The sequence below is a fragment of the Choloepus didactylus genome, chromosome 15 (assembly GCF_015220235.1).
Source record: "Choloepus didactylus isolate mChoDid1 chromosome 15, mChoDid1.pri, whole genome shotgun sequence".
In the NCBI taxonomy this organism is placed as follows: domain Eukaryota; kingdom Metazoa; phylum Chordata; class Mammalia; order Pilosa; family Megalonychidae; genus Choloepus; species Choloepus didactylus.
In genome coordinates this window covers 66,165,947-66,185,660 of record NC_051321.1, presented here as the reverse complement: position 1 = coordinate 66,185,660, position 19,714 = coordinate 66,165,947, and the positions used below count along the sequence as shown (strand labels likewise).

At 50.3% G+C, this 19,714-nt stretch overlaps 1 protein-coding gene across 2 annotated transcripts in view; it reads right to left on the bottom strand.

Annotated features, from left to right (window-relative positions):
- The window catches only part of HK1 (hexokinase 1), a 76,606-nt gene extending 57,912 nt beyond the window's left edge, over positions 1 to 18,694 (bottom strand). Inside the window, exon 1 of one of the 2 annotated variants that reach the window (XM_037804248.1) lies at positions 18,501 to 18,694. In XM_037804248.1, coding sequence (XP_037660176.1) covers positions 18,501 to 18,560 — 60 coding nt within the window. In that variant the 5' untranslated portion in view covers positions 18,561 to 18,694. Of the gene's footprint in view, positions 1 to 15,265; positions 15,445 to 18,500 lie in introns of those variants that run through there. The other variant, XM_037804247.1, reaches the window with a different exon arrangement.
- Between the last annotated feature and the right edge of the window lie 1,020 nt (positions 18,695 to 19,714).

Here is a 19,714-nt window from a genome sequence, read left to right as displayed (position 1 = left end):
AAATTTAGACTCAATCCGAAGGCCAATGGTGAGCCTCAGGAGGGCTTTAATGAGAATACAACAAGGAGATTTGCATTTTAGAAAGATCAAGCATTCTGGGTGGAAAATGGATAGGGCAAGACAGTACAATAACAGTAACTTGGCACTTTAGCATTTTGGACATGCTTCTACTCCCACACTTAGCACACAGCATCGTGACTATCTCTTTAATGACATGTCCATCTCCTCCAACAGCGTTGGAGTTCCACAGAGAAAGGAAACATGTTCAGTATACCTTCGAGATTCACCCACTGGTGGCTGGCACAAAAGAGGAATTCAATAGATGTCTGTTGGATGCTAGAATAATACAACTTTGTCATTATATTGTGGCTTGCAGAATAGCAAGTGCTTTCACATACAATACATTATTTAACTTTTTAAACAACTCTGTCAGGGAGACATTCATTATGCCCATTGTACAGATGCAGAAACTGAAGCTCCAAGAAGTTCACTAATTAGTTCAAAGCACAAAGCCCGGGTATTTAGATCTTATACCTGCCAGTCTAACGCTCCTCTCTTCAAACAACCATCCCCCGGGGAAGACTGGTCCTCCTACTCTGTGCAGGGCAGGCCCAAGGAAAACTGCTGAGGTTTTCCAGGTGGACAGAGAAAAGCTTCCAGAAAAAAACAGGGTTTTTGGTAGCTCCTCAGTCAACTTGTCTCCTACATTAAAGTGCAGCTCAGCAGACAGACACCGATCTGAGAATCCCGATGTTTCAGGGCAGCGAGTCTAGACGCTCAAATGAGAAAGCAGGTTGGATACACAGAAGGCAAACCTGGCTCCCACGCTTCAGTGGAAGGAGGGCTTTCCTCCTCTTGTTCAGCTTCAAGAATCATCATGTGGCACAACTCTCTCAAAGAGATGTGGAAACTGGGGCCAAAAGGGGGTATGACTCGGGCAGAGCTGGAACTGAAACTGAGATGCCTTGGATTACACATGAACTGAGGCTGAGTGAAGGAAAGCCCTTTCCGGTGATCCTTGGGAGGTGCAGAGGAGCCTCTGAACCAGCACAGATCCTGGAGCTGGGGCTGGCAGGGGAGAAGTCACTCCTCTGGTCCCCTCACACTGCCGGGCCAGGCCAGCACCAGGTGCAGGACTCAGCAAATATACACCAAATGGACCGTGACCCTTTAAGTGGCCCAGGAAACATCGGAGCAAAGCACATGCCAAAAGACATTTGCAGAATAGGCCCAGGGCACACCCAGCACCAAGCTGAACAAGGGGCCTCTTTCCCCTCCTGAGACCAGCCCTCCCTGGCCCCTGACCAGGCTGCCTCTGAACCCACCAGCCTCTGTCAGCTGGGAAAGAGCCTGAGAATGCGCAGTGGGTGGATGGAGACAGGAAGGGAATAGGGGAAAAAAAAACACTTCTGCCCATTTGCTCCAGATCTTGGCAAGGCTGCACTCTGCAAGAAACCCATAAGAGAGCTGCTATTTTCTACAGAAGGTGGGGCCAAGAGTCTGTGGCCCTTTTGACTTTTCTATTTCTGTCCCCCTTTTCCTGGCATCTCCAGATCTGTCCCTCTGCCCCCTCCCTCTCTACTGCATCCCTCTTCTCTCTCTCTCTCTCTCTCTCTCTCTCTCTCTCTCTCCCTCTCTGTCTCACACACATGCGTATTTCTACAATCCTTCCCTTCTCATGGGACCATTGCCTCCAAACCACTGCTGCTTTACCGCTTCAGCCAAACCTCAGAGTCCAAAGAATCCCCCTGACCTTCCAGCTCCCCAGCCTACACATCTTGGCGATGGAGAGAGCACAGTGCAGGACCTCCTAGCTACACACCTCCAGCCTTGGGAACATCTGTCACAGGACAGAGGCTCCCACGAGCCCATGACGGGAATCCATGGGCTCCCGAACTCCCACTCTCACACACGGTGTCTGAGGCGAGTGTGCAGGACTTCAGCCAGGCTGCGGAGGAAATGGAGGGTGGCTGGGGACCCAGACACCACACCCCGAGCTGGGTCCTGCAGGCTCTTGCTCAACAAGGCATGCCATTCAGCCACCTGGCTCTTTCACCACCCTGAGGACAGGGCCCTTCTTGTGCGGGTGCAGGCCAGGTGGGCTGTCAGGCCAGGGGCTGTTGCCCAAATCCTGTCCAAATACTTGTCCTGGGTTATCCTTCTTGTGGACCAAGAGGGTCTTGAAGCTTTCAGCAGCTCCAGGAGTTGGAAAACGGTGAAGGAAGGAGGAAACAGAAAAGACAGCCTCACCAAAGCCCCAGTGAAGGAACCAAATGGCCCAGCACTGAGCTAAACTCAAAAACATTTCTGAGTCCCAACCTCAGCCCCACCCCCTGCTCCCAACAGAGCACCGACAAACAGACCCAGGAGCAAAAAGGGGACACAGGCCAAAAACAAACTCAAGACTGAACCTGCCCAAGTGAACAAGCTGGTCGTGGCAGAAGGTGGGTAACCACAGTTGACCTGGCATTGTCACCCCCTCGGGGAAGGGGCCACGGCCATGGAAAATTCTCACTCCCTCTCCCATCCACTCTCCAGTGAGGTGGAGAATGAGGCCGAGCCCACAAATGTGACTGAAGCTGCTGGGCGCAGGCCTTGAAAACGAACTCTCCCAGGCAGGCACTTCACTTGCACAGGAAGTCAGGAGCTGGCAGCGAAGGGTTAAGAGGCAGGCTTGCTTAAGGGCAGGGCAGAGATTTCAACACTAGATTCACTTCCCCTTCTTAAGAGACTGACTCAGGAGGGAACGGGTCCTGGCTGTACACAAAGGACTTTCACGTATATTATCCCATTTGAACATCATAGAAAGAGATGAAATGAGCTCATGGATGCAAAGTGCCGGCATGAAGTAGGCGCTTAATGTGTTAGTTCCCTTTCACCCTTCACAATAACCTGGTGAAATAGGCAGGATATATATAATTATCTCCGTTTTACAGGAGAGGAAATTGAGACCCAGTGACTCACACAGTTACATAGTTTCTAAGTCGCAGCTTGGTCTAGAATCCAGGTCTTGTAACCCCTCATTTGGGGTTTCTCCTTAACCCTTTCCGTTCTTTCTCACATGGTGGAAAGAACATGGGCTGTGGAGGAAGAGAGCTGGGTTCAAATGCAGGATCTGCCGCTGATTAGCTGTGTGGTTTTGGGCAAGGTACTTAACCTCTCTGAGTCCTGGTTTCCTCACTTTTAAGATGGGGTAATAATACCTCCTCCTCAGAGGGTTCCTGGGAGGATTCTAACAATGCACTGAGAACAAAGTAAACAACAAGTTTCATTTCCCTCCCCCCCCATCCCTGTCAAAGTAACACAATCATGTGTCCCCAACTCCTTTTACCTAAATCTAGAAAAATGCATTCAACTACCAAACATATTGACCCATTTTGTAGAAGAGAAAACTAAAGTCAGGTGGCAATAAGCCCCAAACCAGAATAAATGAAAGATACTGGCAAAATTCCTCTGAAACATTTGCACCATTTGGGTTTTTTAAAAACTATAACAATACTACCCATTTATTATTTAAAAAATACTTAAACAACACATACATGCATAAAAGAAAAAAACCTATGAGTTCGTCCCCCCAACCTTCCCAGAGATGTCCCTACTAATTTGAGGTTTATGTTGTAGGACTGGTTTCTTACCTAAGCAAACACTCTTACATACAGAGACTGGTTTGCTATTTTTTTTTTTTAATTTGTTTTACATAAACGCAATCAAATTGTAAATACTTTCTCCTTTGAAACCTGAACTCCACCTTCCCATTTCGAGAGAGCTGTCCTTGAGAGTCCCTCAGCACACTGACTGGTTCAAGGGGCAGCCGGACAGGGCAATGCAGACCCCAGGGCTCATGTCTGGCTTTGCCTCAGTCTCTCCATCTGCAATGTGGGTGAGTTCATATGACTGATGTACAGTCCACAAGGCACTTTTACATGTGGGTCCTTACATCACTGGTGTACAGAAGCCCAGCAGCCATCATCACTTCTAATTCCCAGAGGAAGAATCTGAGGCCCAAAGAGGGTACTTGACCGGCCAAGGTGACCAACTGGTCAGCAAAAGAACCAGGTAGACACCAAGTTCCCCCGATTCCTGGCCCAGTGCTCCTACCTCTGTACCTTTCTGCCCGGCCCAGGGAGAACCCAGGCCCAGGAATTCGGGCAGCATTCGAGCCTCAGCTCCATCCACTGCAGAAGCAGCGGTGGCTCCCTCATCGAGAGCACTGGTAGTCAGTGATTCTTAGGAGGCCCCATTCACCCTCCACCTGGGATCATACCAGCTACAGGCTACCTGATCTGCCCAGCTCCCCTTTTGCAAAATCTCGGGAAGGAAGTTCAAACTGGAGTGAGCCCAAAGCCCAGGCCCAACCAAACCCCCTGTTGCAGTTTGTGCTGCCACAATCCCTCCTCCTGAGGGCCCCGACTCTCTTCCTGCCTGCACGGGGCTCCTTGGGCTGCCAGCCCCCATCATTGCTACAGATGGCAGCTGGGGACCCCGTTTCTGTCCTGCTCTTGGCAGCCAGTCTCTGAGCAGGGAGGGAGTTGTCCACAAGGGGAGACATGTTTGACCTGGGGGGTTCCCCACAGGAACCATGGATTCCCAGCACCCTTGTACCTCCCCCTCGGGCAGTGTGGGGCCCTGACAGTGGTTCTTCCCCCTCAAAGCTCCTTCCTCACAGATCCCCTGTCTTCTGCTCCCTCAGCCCGCAGAGGCCTCTCCGTCCCCCGCTCCTTCTTTCACCTGAAGCCACCTCTAAACTCACCTCCCCCAGTGCGCAGGCCATGGTCCGCCCCACCCACGCGGTCGGATCCTCTCCTCAGCATCCCCTCGGCCTTGGGTGTTCACCATGTAGGAAATCGTTCGCCCTGGAGGACACGCCGCTGCGGGAGAGCCTCTTCCCGGCACTACGGCCTCAGGCACATGGTCTGCATCTCCTGCTAGGCCGCGAGTACCAGCAGCGTGGGGTTCGTGCCTTCTGGCCCTTTGTGTCCCCAAAGCCCTCAGTATGGTGCTGGGTGGCTGCCTGGCTGGGCTGGCCCTAACCAGGGGAGGTCTCCAGAAGGGTTTGTTGGCCCAGATAAGGCCCAGGGACTCCTCTTCCCCCAAAGGCCCAGCCCTTCTCCCCCAGCGTTGGCCCGTCACCTCAGCTCACCTCAGCCTCGTGGTGACCTGTGCAGTGGCAATGCTGTGCAGTGAGTTCCAGGCATTTTTAACCCTCTCCTTCCCCTCACGACTTCTCCATTGCACAGCCTAGGCCCAGAGGAACACAAGAGACCCTAAAGACAATCAGGACTCTTACACACCTAGCCAAGTCTCCCTGAAACTGCTGGGTTACATGAAAGTCACCAGAGGAAAATAAATGCCACTTTAGAGCCTCCCAAGTGAAAGCTCTGGGCATGAACATCACCGAAGCAAAAATGATCCCGTAAGCACTTGAAAGTGCTGAACCTGGGAGGTTCCCTTTCCCCAGTCTCTTTTTCAAGCTCCATATGTATCTTTCAGTGCCTTATCCATAATTTTACTTATGCTTCTGAACTGTTGTTCAGTTTCATTGAACATATGCTTAGCGCCTATTACATGCTATGTACTGTTTGTACAACTCTGTGCCTTTTCATAATAAATCATGGGGAAAACACAGGATCCCTGATACTGAGGAAATCATGGGGAAAACGGGATCCCTGATATTGAGGAAACTGAGGTTCCAGGAACGGAAGACAGGTCCCACACTTGGACCCACCATGATCCAAATCTGCAGTTAGCAAGGCAGCCTTTATCCACCACATTTCACACGGAGGACCCTGAGCAGCACTGGCTCAGAATCTCCAAATGGGGCGCTCCTTCCCTTACTCCCCAGATGCCTCTGGCTGTGAGGATCCAGATAAGGCCAGGACCTTAAGATCACAAGGGCTTCCTGGTGACCCTGACACCCGTAAGTAGGAGTTTCCTGGATGGTGAGTGACCAAGCCCTTGTGCAGGACAAGAACAAAGCTGTCACACTGAACTAGCTAAAAATAAAGGAGGCACCGTGCCCTCACGGGGAACAGAACAACCCTGGAATGTGGCATGGCAAGAACAACAGGCTGAATTCTCAGCCTCCTCCTGGGTGGCCTGGGAAGGGCCAGCCTCCACACTTGCAATCCCCAGCGTCCTGTGCACCTCCAGACAGGAGGGAAAGAAGGATTGAAAGCGCAGGCAGTTTTACTTTCACTATGGGACAACCAGACCCCAAGGCCCTTGCAAATACTGCTCACTCCCTGTCCCATTCCCCCTGCCCCTGGCAGGGCTTCAGTGGGGACAGTGGACCTGGCTACAAGTTAAAAGACCTCCTCCAGCCACAATGACTCCCTCTGTGACCTTGAGCAAGTCACTTCCATCCCCATGTTTTTCCATCAGTAAAACAGCAATAATGAAGAACTCGCCCTCTCGCCTTCACATATGGAGGGCACAGGAGCTCCACGGCACTTTGGATTCCTCAGAATGCAGGCTTTTCAGAAACCCATTTGGCAGTGGGAAAATGGACATGCGAGTGATCCATGAACCTTTGAGCTCTCATGCACAATTGGAGGCAAAGGCAGCATGGCACCAAGATGCCCGCCTCAGTTTTGGGGGGCTGGCCACCTGCCCTCTCCCACCCACAGAGCTGCAACCCCCACCTAGCTACTCAGGATGCCTCCAGAAGTGTTCTGGGTGAATAATGATGATAACACCTGGCATTTGTACAGCTCCATATACTTTCAAAGTGTTTTCCACATCCATTTTCTAATTTAATTCTTATTAATTAACCTCATCTGACAGATAAAGAATCTGAGGCCCAGAGAGCTTGACAGCCACCCAAAAACTCTGCTGAAGCTGGAGGGGTCCTTTAGAGATAATGGATTCCAGGCTCTGAGTCTTACAGCTGAGAAAACTGAGGCCCAAAGACCCTCAGGAATCCAGTCATTTAAATAAAACTCCCTGTCTAGCAGAGTGCTGTCCTACAGAAATACAATGCAAGCCGCATACAGAATTTTCATTTTTCAAGTAGCCACACATGAGAGTAAAAACAGGTGAAATTAACTTGAATGACCATTTTATTTAACCCAATATATCCAAAATATTATTTCAGCATGTAATCAATGTTAAAAAAGTTTAATAAGGTACTTCATATTCTTTTTGTCATGTAAAGTCTTTGAAATTCTGTGTCTATTTTACCCTTAACAGGACGTCTCAAATCAGACTCACCACATTTCAAGTGCTCTGCAGTCCCCTGTAACTGGCTGGCAACTATGCCAGTCGGTCTTCCAGACTCATCTTTCCATGGGAGCCCCCAGGGGATAGCTCCTACCCCGAGGCTGCTGCCATGTAGTGGACTGAGCACTGCACCGGGAGTCTGGGGTCCCAGCTCTCCATGCCTGGTGATGCCCTCTGGGGCCAGGCAGTCCTGGGTCCCCACCCCGGCCCACTGCTTTTTGGATGTGGGACCCACACCACGTCAATTCCACTTGCTGAGCCTCGCTTGCCTCATAATTAAGATGCAGGAAGAAATGCCTACATCCAAGCTTGCTGGAAAGACTCAACCAAGTCAAGCACATGAAAGCATTTTGTAAAGGGCACAGAACTTTGCAAATGTGGGGTGGTGTCTTTATTACAGTGGCAACCTGGGTCTCCCAGTCCATTCACCCCACCACCCAAAGAGAGTCCTAGAAGGCACCCGGAGACATCAGAGAAATGAGGTCAGGTTGACTAATATGGCTGAAGGCAAACCCCATGTGTCAATCAATCGATAAAATCAACAGTTGCTTACAGTATGGCCAGGCAGAGAGACGCAAGGAGAGAACCAGAACAGCCCCCGGGAATGGGCACTGCAGGGTGGGGAGCATTAGGGGTCTTCCGGCAAATTGCCCCCATGGGGGTCCTCTTTTAAAGGAAAACAAGGATGGGGGCAGGTAGGGTCATGTGAAAACGGTTCAGGGAGGGATTTGAACACAAGAGGGAAAATTCCTAACACCTCACTGTAACTGACTTTTTGAAGGAATATCTTTCCCTAGTGGAAGCTGTTGGTCAACACCGACAGCTGGGAGATGTGGGGGAGGGGAGGGGAGGGGAGATTTAGCAAAGGCCAATGAGCTGGAGTTGGGGAGGAACAAGATTGAGCTCAACTCTGCAGACCCCAACCCCACCCCAGCTCTTTCCGTCTTTGGCTCTCAGTTTCCCTAAACTGCAAAGTGAGAGTTGGGCGTGTGGCAAGCACACTGAGTCAGAGGACACAGAAGTGCCCCTGTCCCCATCACTAACGAGCAATGTGAGCATTCGCATGTCACTTCATCACTTGGGGGCCTCATTCCCCTCATTTCTAATGGAGATGATGCAGCCTCCATCAAGGTGGTTAAAAGCAAGGTCCTCCCCAAAATTCCACACCTAGGTATAGACCCAGGAGAAAAAACCTTGCGCATGAATGTTCACAGCAGCATTATTCATAATTGCCAAAAGATGGAAAGAACCCAAGAGTCCATCAATAGATTATGTGATACAGCCATCCGATGGAATATTATTCAGCCATAAAAAGGAGGTACTGATTCAGGTTACAGCATAGATGAACCTTGAAAATATTACGCTAAGCGAAAAGCCAGACACAAAAGGCTACCTACTGTATGATTTGAAATGTCCAAAACAGGCAAACCCATAGAGACTCAAAGCAGATTAGTGATTGCCAGGGACTAGGGAGTATCTGCTTAATGTCTATGTGGTTTCTTTCTGGGGTGATGAAAATGTTCTGGAATTAGATGGTGGTGATGTTTGCAAACCTCGTGAATGTACTAGAAACCACTGAATTGTATACATTAAAATGGTTAAAAATGGTGAATTTCATGGTATGTGAATTAGATTTCAATAATGAGAAACAAGAGAAGCAGGGACTTTGCCCACGGCCTTAACAGGTCTAAACACTGACTCCACCGCTTACACCCGACTCTCAGCATCCTCATCCAAAAGTGGGGGTCATAACAGTGCCCACCTCACAGGAGCCCTGGGGGGACACAGCGAGATAAGGCTCATGAAGATTTCAGCCCAGTATCTGGCAATAAATGCGACGGGCATGACATGCTGGCTTCAATTAGTATAAATACTAATAATTATTAAATGAGAAGTATTTTAAGAAAAAAAGGGCAGGCGTTCAATACCTCCCTTCCTTCTAGGTCCCCTCCAGGGCTCATCTTCTGTGAGCCCCTATCCAAGCCTGGGGTCCAGATGGACGGGAGCCGCCATCTTCCTCCTCACATGGGGACCACTGGGCTTCAGTTTGCAAAGGACTGGGCCGTGACTCCCCATTTCGGTGCTCCCTGTACAGAGCAGGGAGGGAAAGGTGGGATACAGCTACCCTCTCCTTTTATGGAAGATAGTCTGAGAGAGGCTGCTGGCTGGAGTTTTCTTTGAACAGAGTGAGGCATGTTTAGGGGACAGAGAAGTCTGCAGGGGTAGGATCCACCCAGGAAGAGAGGATACAAGCAAAAGCAAACAAATATAAGTGTTTTAATTCCCAGAAAAGTTTAACAGATTCACACTACAGCCCAAAGGGCCACAGGGAGTTATCATACGACTTTTCTCTGCATCTGTCCCCACCCATGAGAACTGGGCGATGTTTCAGCAGCAGTCAGTGGAGCTGGCCATGGTGAGGGCTGTCCGCTTAACTCAGTAAGACTTGACAGCAAGGGCTCTATTTGATAAGGTAAATTAAGAAATGGGCTGATTTTAAACTAAGCTTGAATGGTGTAAAGTGAATGGAAAAGACTGCAAAAAGAAACAGACTCTTTAAAAATTATCTATTTAAAATTTTTAAAGGTCCGAACATGCCAAGGGTTGGCACAGAACAACAGGGACTCACACACACTTCTGATGGGAATGTAAGCTGCCAGGACCAGGGAGGACAGCAATTTGGCAAAGTCTTGTAAATGGGAAGAGGGAAGACGCACACACACGCCTGCAGAAGCCCTTGTCTATGTGCTAGAGGAGAGATGCATCAGAAGGCTCACCGGGGCACTGTCTGTAATTTGAAAAATTAGAAACCCAAACGTCCATCAACAGAAGAATGGATAAATTAATTGTGACTTATTTACACAATGTGAGAACATAGAGCAGTTTAAATTAATGAAACAGCTACATGGATCAGTATGGAAATATCTCAAAAACATAATGTTGAATTAAAAAAGGTGAGTTGAAGAAGGATACATACAGAATGGTATCATTTATAAAAGTTCAAAACCCATGTAAACTATACATTGTTTAAAGATATATGCATTATCCCATGAAACCATTGCCACAATCAAGAGGGTGAACATCCCCCCAAGTTTCCTCATGCCCCTTTGTAATCCCTCCTACTCCTTCCTACCTTCTTCCCCTCCCATCCCTAGGCAACCACTGATCTGCTTTCTTTCACTATAAATTAGTTTACATTTTCTAGAATTTTATATAAATGAAATTATACTGTTATTAAAAAAAGACACATGCATATGTAACAATAGTATAAAAACAAACATGGAAATGATAAACACCCAATTCAGGACAGAGGTCACCTCTGGAGGGAGGGGAAGCAGATGGGATCAAACAGGTACAAAAGGGGCTTCAATGGTGTCTGAATGTCTTATTTCTCAAGCTCAGTGGTGGGTACACAGGTGTTTGTTATATTAACCTCAATATTTTTTATGCACCTAAAATATTCCATAATAAAAAATTAACTCATATATATCAATTTGTGAGGGAGAGAATTAAAATACAGTTTCTAAGGTTAACCATTAAAATCAGCAGGGATGGATTTTTCTCCTAAAGGAAACAAAGTAGAGGGATCCCATTCCTGATTTTCATTGTGACCTTAGGAAAGTCACTTATCTCCTCTGAGTGGGCCTCCAGTCTCCATTTCTAAATGGAGAATAAAATCGCTGCCTTCCATCTGCAGCACGCAAGGCAGGGATAACACTTCGTGTCCTGACAACCCCAATCAGGTTTTTGAAAGATTCAGCAACACACACTTATGTATGTTACTATATCTGTGTGTATTGTTACACAGAGATAATATAACATAATATAATAAAATATAATTTATATTATATCATATCACATCATATTATATTATATTATAAAATGATTATCGATACCTGACATGACACCCATAAAGTTTTTCAGGTTGCTCAGGAGATAACAAACAACCATTAAAAAGTGAGAAAGCCTAAAGAGAAAACAAAATTACATTTTGTTAGTATCATTTGGCTCTACCTTACAAAGTTTCTAAGTATAATATCTCCATTTGCACTGTTTACAAATCAATGTTATTCTCAGAAGTAAAAACCCATCAGTGAGTTAAAGCTTTTAGTTATTTTTCTTTTTTTCTTTAAGATCAGATACAATGAACACGACCCAGTTTATATTAAGTGGCGTCCTACAGTCCCGGTGTTAGGGGTGCGTCAGGCTGGAAGGCAGGGGGTGCCTGTCCTTTCCCCCAACCAGACTAACCTCCACCCACCTCCCCAAGGTCTGGCGGCAGGGAGAAGGGTCAGCTTAACAGGCCAATATCTAGAGCTTGGCTTTAGGGGGTACTAAAATAGTGATTCCCCACCCCAGATCTGATCCTTCCCCACCCCACATTTTACATGTTCTCGTAGAAGTCTATGCTTTGCACATATCACAACTGACAGCCAGTATTTATGCTTCATGAGAATAGGGGCCATTTCTGCCTGCTTTTTAGTTGTTGCCCCAACTTACACCGGTACCTCGCATATAACAAAGGACTCAATGAACAGTTCTGAAGAAAGGAGTGCGTTCCAGTGATCAGATGTGATCCTAAGGGTCTCTGCTCAATAAGCCGGTGCCGTTAGCCTGGCCACGCCTGCGTCCTGGACAGAGGTGCGCAGCTGCCTCTCTCTATCCAGTCAGGAGCTGACTCCAGTGGCTAATTCCCTCAGCCAGGAACCCCTGACTGCAGGCATCCACGGAGCCAGTAGCAGCCAAGCCAAATCAGTCTTTTTTGGGAGAAAGCTGCCCATGTCTTCTCAGGAGAACAGCAGGAACGTGGGAAGACAGCAGCATGGCCAGATGTGAAAGCCCCTCACACCCACCCACTTTCCCAGTTTACTCCCTCACAACATTCCGAAATTATCAAACCCCTGGTAACATCAAAGGTAGAGGGGACGGGGATTATGAAATGAAGATCCACCAAGGAGCAACAATCTCACTGGATATTTGTACAACACCAGATAGAAAGGTGGACGAGACATTTTTCATAATTTTCTGAATCTCATCTCTCTCAACCTGAGCAATAAGGAAAGGGCGTTTTTTTTTTTTATGATTGCAATTGGGGCATATGACTTCAGAGGAAATGGACCCTTTAATTGCTAAGCATGTTCCCCCATCTTCCTGGGCCACTGGAGGACTCCTGGGTTTGGCCATTGGACAAATCACACCTGTTTGTTCACCTGCCTGACAGGGATTATTCAGGGTCCCAGGATCAGATCCCGAGAAAATCCACTGGCGTTTGCTCTTCATTCTGACAACCCCAGAAGAAAGGAAGTCAAGCCTCTCTTTAGAGGCCAGGTTCTGCCCTTCCTGAACCCACCTCCTTTTCCTAACCAAACAAACCACTCTGCAATCCTCCCTCCTCCCCCAGGTCCCTAATGGCTAAGCTGAGTGGAAGGGACTGGCGAGATGAGATGCATGTTAAAAGTACTTTGAGGTCAGAGGACCCAGGCTCTAGCTGCAGAATTTGCAAATATCTGGGACCCTCATGAATGGAATCTTTCACAAGAATATATGTGCCTTCTTTTCCTCTAAAGAGCACTAGAAGAGTGAAAGGAAATTTTATGTTTTGTGCTTTAGGCAAACCTAATGCCAGGACATCACTTTCACAGCACCCTATTAACCAATATTATCTAGATGTGGTCAGGAAAACGGGGCCCCAAGCCTGGAAACCAGACGTTTTAACTGCTTCAACCCAGGATATATTTTATGATACTGAATTACTGATGTGCCTCATGGGCAATGGGGAGAGAAAAGATTCCCCTGTCATGATCACCACGATATTCTGAACAATCCCAAAACTTTCCCCGCTTCCCCAGAGCAGGTGGAGTGTGTGTAGGGGGGAGGGGGAAGGAGGGGATGCCAGGTCTGCCTCTGAGACCTGCTGTCCCAGGGAGCTGCCCTGGGGCTGGAGGGCTAAATCAAGTGGGGTCCCCATGGGGTGGCAGGCATGGCATAAGAAGTCCTTGCTGAGGTGCAGGAAAGCCATCTTGTTTTTAAGAATCTCCTTGACAAACAATATCTGGCCAGAGCTCAAGCCCCACCTCCGGCAAGGTTCTGAGGCCCAGAGGAGGGGATGTCACGTCAGAATAACAATGTCACAGGGAGGAAGGATTTAAGGATCAAGTGACTCAGAAGTCAGACACACAAATACCTACAGGGGCCTGGTAGACAGAATAAATATGTGAATCAGACTGCCTGAGGGGAGCTGCGTTGGGGGCCCGCACTAGACAGTACATGCCTGACAAAAGAGACTCCAAGGGGTGTCGTCCACCCTGAGGGGCCAGAGGTCACACAGGTGACAGTGGAAGTGAATGCTGGACATTTACAAGGTCATCCCCGCCCCCAACCCCGGGCTGCTGTCTTGAGCTACAGTGTAGAAGGAGGGCAGGGAATGTCTGTTGGCTTCAGAGGCCTGATCTGGGCATGCCTTGTAGTACTGGGAGATCTGTCGCCACATTTAATCTCCCCACTGTGGAATGGAAAGAGCTTGATGCACAATATCACTGAAGAAAACTTTTGAAATTCAAGCGTTGGCACTCACTCCTCCTGGAGTTCAGTGGCCAGAAGGGAACTCCAGGGTGCTCCACGGGTGCAAGCGTGGCATCCCGTACTTTGGCAGCTTACAGTTGCTGTCCTTTAAAGCCCTGATGGACCGTGGAGAGCGGCTGAATTCACAGAACTGATTCCCAGGCCTGTCTCCAAAGCAGGATTCCAGGCAGCAGCCCGGGGGGCTCTGTCTCCAAGCACTTCCCCCTCGGACTTCCAAAGGAGGAATCTGGTCCAGTTTCCTGGTGGAGGGAGTGGGAGACCTGGGTCCCCACCCTGAGTCCTTGCCCTCACTCTGCCTCTAACTCACTGGGTGACCTTGATGAGGTCACTACCCTCAGCAGGCCTGTTGTCTACCCAGTAGAAGAGGGTGGTGTTAGGTGCATGTAAAAAGCTCAGCCATCCTGCGGCTTGCAGGGCAGAAAATTAAGGCCTGTTGCTCCTGCCTCTCGCCAGCAGACAGACTTTGTTCGTGCATCCCAATTTGCCTGAGCAATAACATCACCCACATCAGGTGTGGGTGGGTCAGGAGCCCATGCCAGGCCTGGCACTGATAAAAATGAGCATCTTTCCCTACAGTCTAGACTATTTCTTGAAAACTTGGTAGCAAAACCGGCAGAAAGCTGCCAGTGGACAATATTTTAATCTAGACATATGTCAAAGGCAGCAACATCTCAGGGTAGGAAGATGTCTTTGTGAACAAATATATACATGTCACAAACGTGTCAGGGCCTACATCCCACTCAAACGACCAGGGTCTCTTTATTTGAGCTCCACGAGCTGGCTGGAAATTACAGCGTGGAAGAGTTGTCACGTAGAGGAATAAAAAAATTCCATTCAGACGTGCAGCTCCAGACCTGAGGCCTATGAGCAAAGTTTCCCGTGGCTTCCCCGCCCTTCCCGCTTCTGGTAAGCCGGGCTGGTCACCCAGATTGGTCACCTCATCCTCTGATTAATGAGCAGCTGCAAAAGCAGCTGAAGAGCCCGGGGGGACAGCCTTTCAGGACACCCAGCGCCCTCCACCGGGACCCCCAAATGTGGGATGCCTGGCCTCCAGCCAGCACCCCCGCTTGCTACTCGCTCACCTCCCCAGCATCTCCGTCATCACACCTCCGCCCACGGCGCTCGGACCCTTCCACATCAGCGCTGCAGTTGGGCCAGCGGGTCCCCACGCAGCCACCTCCCTGCACGGGCCATCTGACATCCACAGCCCGTTTCAAGGACACTGCAGCAAGCAGTCCAGTCTCGGGGGTCGGCCGCCCCCCCTCACCCCCCGCCACACACACACACACACTGACAATGCCGGAGAGAATCAAAGCGAGAAGCCTTCCCCACCGCCCTGCAAGCCAACCAAATGCTGGCCTGGGGGAGGATGGGAGCGGGTGGATGGAGGCGGCGACTGCGAGCGGATGCCGGAATGCAATGCTGCGGCCAGGGCGCCGGGCGGCGGCTCCGGGCGGGGACTCACCTTTTTGATCTGGTCATCCTTCAGCTGGGTGAAGTAATAGGCTAGGAGCTGCGCGGCGAGCATGCTGGCGGTCGGGCGCGCGGGGCGGCAGGCGTGGGGCCGGCGTCTGTCCTCCGCAGCCGGGACGAGCAGTGGTCCTCCGGCGGCTGCTCGGCAGCTCCTCCTCCTCCTCACGCGGCTCCTCCCCCACGGCCCGGGGCGCGGCGGCGGCTCCGCGCGCTCCCTCCCTCCGCGCTCGCGTCCCCGGGAGGGTGACAGCCGCGAGCCGGCCCACCTCCTCCGCGCCCATTGGCTGCGGCGCGCCTCTGCAGCGCAGGGCGGTGGCGTTCGCCCGCCAGAAGGGGGGCGCGGCGGCCGCTCCCTCGCGTGCCGGAAAGGGGGCGGGGAGCGCGGCGAAATCCCCCAAAGCCGGGCGGCACCCTGCACGTCCCCCACGTAGGGAGCCGGCGCGTGTGGCGGGAGGCTCTCTCCAGCGCGCGCGGTCTCGAGTGGCGGCGCCCGGGCCGGCGAGGCGCAGGCGGGGGAGGCGCGGGGCTCTCCCGGGAGGGTTTGCTGCGGGCACTGGGACAGCTTAGAGTGGGCTGTCCCCTTCCTCGGAAACGAGACCTCATCCCTGGGAGTTCTCAGAAAAGGGAGACGCCGCGAGGGAGTTTGCAGAAATGGACGAGGAAAGCCAGCAGGCCTGTGCCGGCGGAAGCGAGAGCCCGTGACAACGCCCGATCGCCGTGCCTGCCTGCTCTTGGGAGTCCAGAGCCGGAGCGCGGCGCCCCTCCTGGCCCTCACCCACAGCGCATCAGCCCCTCTCCACCCCGCCCGTGAGCGCTGCGACGCCTCCCGCCCTCCTGGCCTAATCTCCGGCTGGCGGATTTCCATTGCTCAACCCAGTGCGACGCCCGGTAGCGCCCGCCCTTGAGTCACCGGTTCCTGCGGCTCTCCGTGAAGGCAACTGCCCGCTGGGCGGGACCTGGGGTGCAGGCCTCTTGGGCACCCAGGCCTTTCAGACTTTGGAGGACAACTCAGGCTCCCTTCCCAGATGCCATATTTGTAACAGAGCCGTTTGTGTGTACAGGAAGTTAGCTGGGGGTGGGGGGAGGGATCCCTAGAAACCATTCAGCTTCAAAGGAGAGGGGAGGGGAGTAATAGTAGCAGAACATTTTAAATGTAATTAATGCCACTGGATTTACACTTAAAAGTTGTTAAAAAGACAAATTTTATGTGAGATGTATATATATACAAAATTAAAGAAAAGGGGGTTGCAGAATTAGAGGTATTTATGCTACTACTAGGACTAATGAAGACCATGGGATTCTTAAAATTGATTGCTCTGTGTGCCAACACTACTAGGAGCTTTACTGCTTTATAAGATGCCATGTATCAAGCTCAAAAATACAAAGGCGTGGTTACTCTCCTGCTTCAACAGGTAAGGAGACTGAGGTCCAGTGATGCCACAGACCTTGCTGGACTTCATACAGCCAGGAAGTTGTACATCTGGGATTGGAACTTGGGTCTCTGTGTCTTCGCAGTCTGCTCACTCCTGGGTTTTGCTGTCCTCCCAGTTGTATGTAGCTACATCTGCCTAAATAGGCCACATTCCTGGGCCCCCTTTGCCCTGTGGAGATGGTGGATTGGGGGCCTTGGCTAATAGGCTAATATCCTGGAATGAAGGGCTGCACCATGTGTTGCTTGGAGAGTGCCAGAACCCAAGTGCCCACCTCTAATCCAGCCCTATATCCTGGGAGCCCCTGGCCAGGCCTAGCAGGAGTACACTGGAATCAGGGGGGAGATGACTTACATCTTAGGACAACCTTCCTTAGGAACCCTAAGATCCTGACAGCTGCCAGCACCAACTGAAAAGGAGGAGCTAAACCAGGCCTTTGAATCCAGAACCTTGGGTCCAGAGTGCAGCCCCTACTCACTGGCCTTATGGCTATGGCACCCTGAGTAACAGCTCTGAGCAAGGAGCCTGAGCTTGTGAAATACTACAAATACTATAAATAAAATATCTGTATATAATATACACTTAGTACATGGCAGGCATTATCATAGGATTGACCATGAAGCTAATAAGGGCTACTTACTTGAATTTGTCTTTTTCTAGGCCTTGGGAGGGCCTAGCAACTTTGTATTTGGAATTTTTAATTTGTTTCCAAGGAGGTTCCCTAAAATTATTTAAGCTTTGATCCCCACATAACCTGGATCTTGAATATTATTGTAAGCCAAGAATAGAGAGGTTTTCTGGCACCCATCAAGCACTTATACTGCCTACATGACCATAAAGCAAAATTGGGTGAATAAGAACAAGATGGGTTGTTCTCAAGTGCCATCTGATTTGAGTCCTACAAATGTGAATCTACAAAACTCACAAGGCTGGCAGCTCCTTGACAGCCAAGGACCATGTTTTGCTAATTGCTTTGTCTCCCCCAACTAGCCTGGCACATGGCAGGTGGAATGAGCCGGGTACAGTTATCAGGAGCGTGCCCTTAACCCAGCCTCCACTACAACTGTGATCTCATATCAGAGCCTGATGGAGCCAGGGAGAAGTTGACCCCCCAAATGACCAGACTACCCTGAGAACTTCCGTCTACAGGCAGGAAACCTACCTTGCTTTCTCTTCCCTGGCCTTTGAGAAAGCAGCTTCTTCTCAAGGTGACTCACTTCTCCTCCCCCCCCACCCCCCCACCCCCCATATACACACTCTGAATGCAGCCAGGCCCCAAGGCCTATCAATAGTTCCTGAGAAATGCCTCCAGGTCTGACCCACTGCTTCCTCCCAATCCCCAGTCCTCATCACCTTGTGCCAGAAACAGTACACGAGTCTTCTGCCTATCCTCCCTGGTTCCTGGCTTCCTGCCATCCAAGCCATTCCAAACACCAGGCCACATTAATCCTGCTAAAAAGCAGCCTAATCACATCTTGACCCTGCCCAAATCCCTCAACAGCCCCCTTCCTTCCCAGTGGACCCAATTTAAACATCTCTGCCTGGTTTCTGAGGCCTTCTCTAATCCAACCCTCTTTCCTACTTATCTTTTCCTTCCACTGTTGGCCACAGCCAGGCCAGACCAGTTTCCCATAGTCGTTGGCACCCTTCAGGTCCTTTCCATTTGAGCCCTTGTTCATATTTCCTTGCTTGCCCTGCCTTCTCTGCTCACCTCCACCTGACCAGTTACCCATCCCTCACCAAAGGCCCAGCTCTCCCACCTTCCCCAGAAAGCCCTCCCTGACCACGTTTACTCACCCCAGCCTCCCAGGCCTCAGAACCTCTATGGGGCAAACTTAAACTGTGCTTAGAGTCCATCTAGATCTAGACCAATATTCTTCTTCACAGACGAGGGCCCTGAGGCACAGCAGGTGAGCCATCTTTCCCAGCCTCAGGTTGTGGTAGAGTTTGGAGCTGGGACACAAACCCAGTTCTGATGCCCAGCCAGAGTTCTGTCCGTCCTTCCCCAAACCCTCACGGCAGCCTGTGCCGCAGATAAGTAACACTGAGTCATGACAGCCTGCCTGATACTGGTTACTGTCTTCTGGGGGGCCTGTCTTATCTGCTCCAATCAGACAGAACTTCCTGAGGCCAGAGGCCATGCTGCACTTCTTTGGTACCACCCCAGCCCCCACCCCGGGGCTCACCCACTGAGCCTGTGTTCCCTCTGTCATACCGATTACCACCTCATGCATTTCACATTTTTCTGCCTCTTTTTGCTGTCATAGAGCTTATAGATCCCAGCTATGCCCACTTGCCAGTTACTCCCTGGATCCTCAGAAAGAGCAGCAAAGATCTCCTTAGTGCCACAGGTCTCCTTCCCTCACCCTCCAGATGACCATACCCTTCCCCTTAAATCCCCTGGATTTTCCTCTGTGCATCTGCTGCCATTCCAGTGGCTCTCACACGGAGACCTCTTGTAGAGATAGTGGTGGGGGGTCAGTCAGTGCCCCAGGTTCTACCCTGCCAGACGTTCCTGCCTGTAAGAGAACACAGGCTGCAGCTAAGGCAGAGTGTCTGAAATGACTGAAATCTGACCCACCCATGGCACTGGGAGTGTTACTCCAGACATTTTCTCCAATGGATCAAAGCTCTACCCCCAGTAGACAGGAGCACACTCTTCACAGCAAGATGTTTGTATAATGTTTGGCAAATTACAGAGCAGTTTCTCATTTATAGCCTCATTTCTCCTGTTAACAGCCCGAGGAGGTTAGAAGGGCAAATATCATTATCTCCACTTAATCATCAATGAGATATGGAGGTTATAGAGCTTGTTTAAGATCTCAAAGAGAGTAAGGAAAGAAAAAATTCAGTCCAGTGCCCAAACCACTGCAACATCTTGCAACCCTGACAGTTATTTGGGACTATCTTGCTCAGCACAAACCAAAGAGAAATGACAGAAGGGATCCTGACCCAGTGTTTCTGTTACTTAGATCAGTGGTTTTCAACCTGGCTGCACAAAAGAATCACCT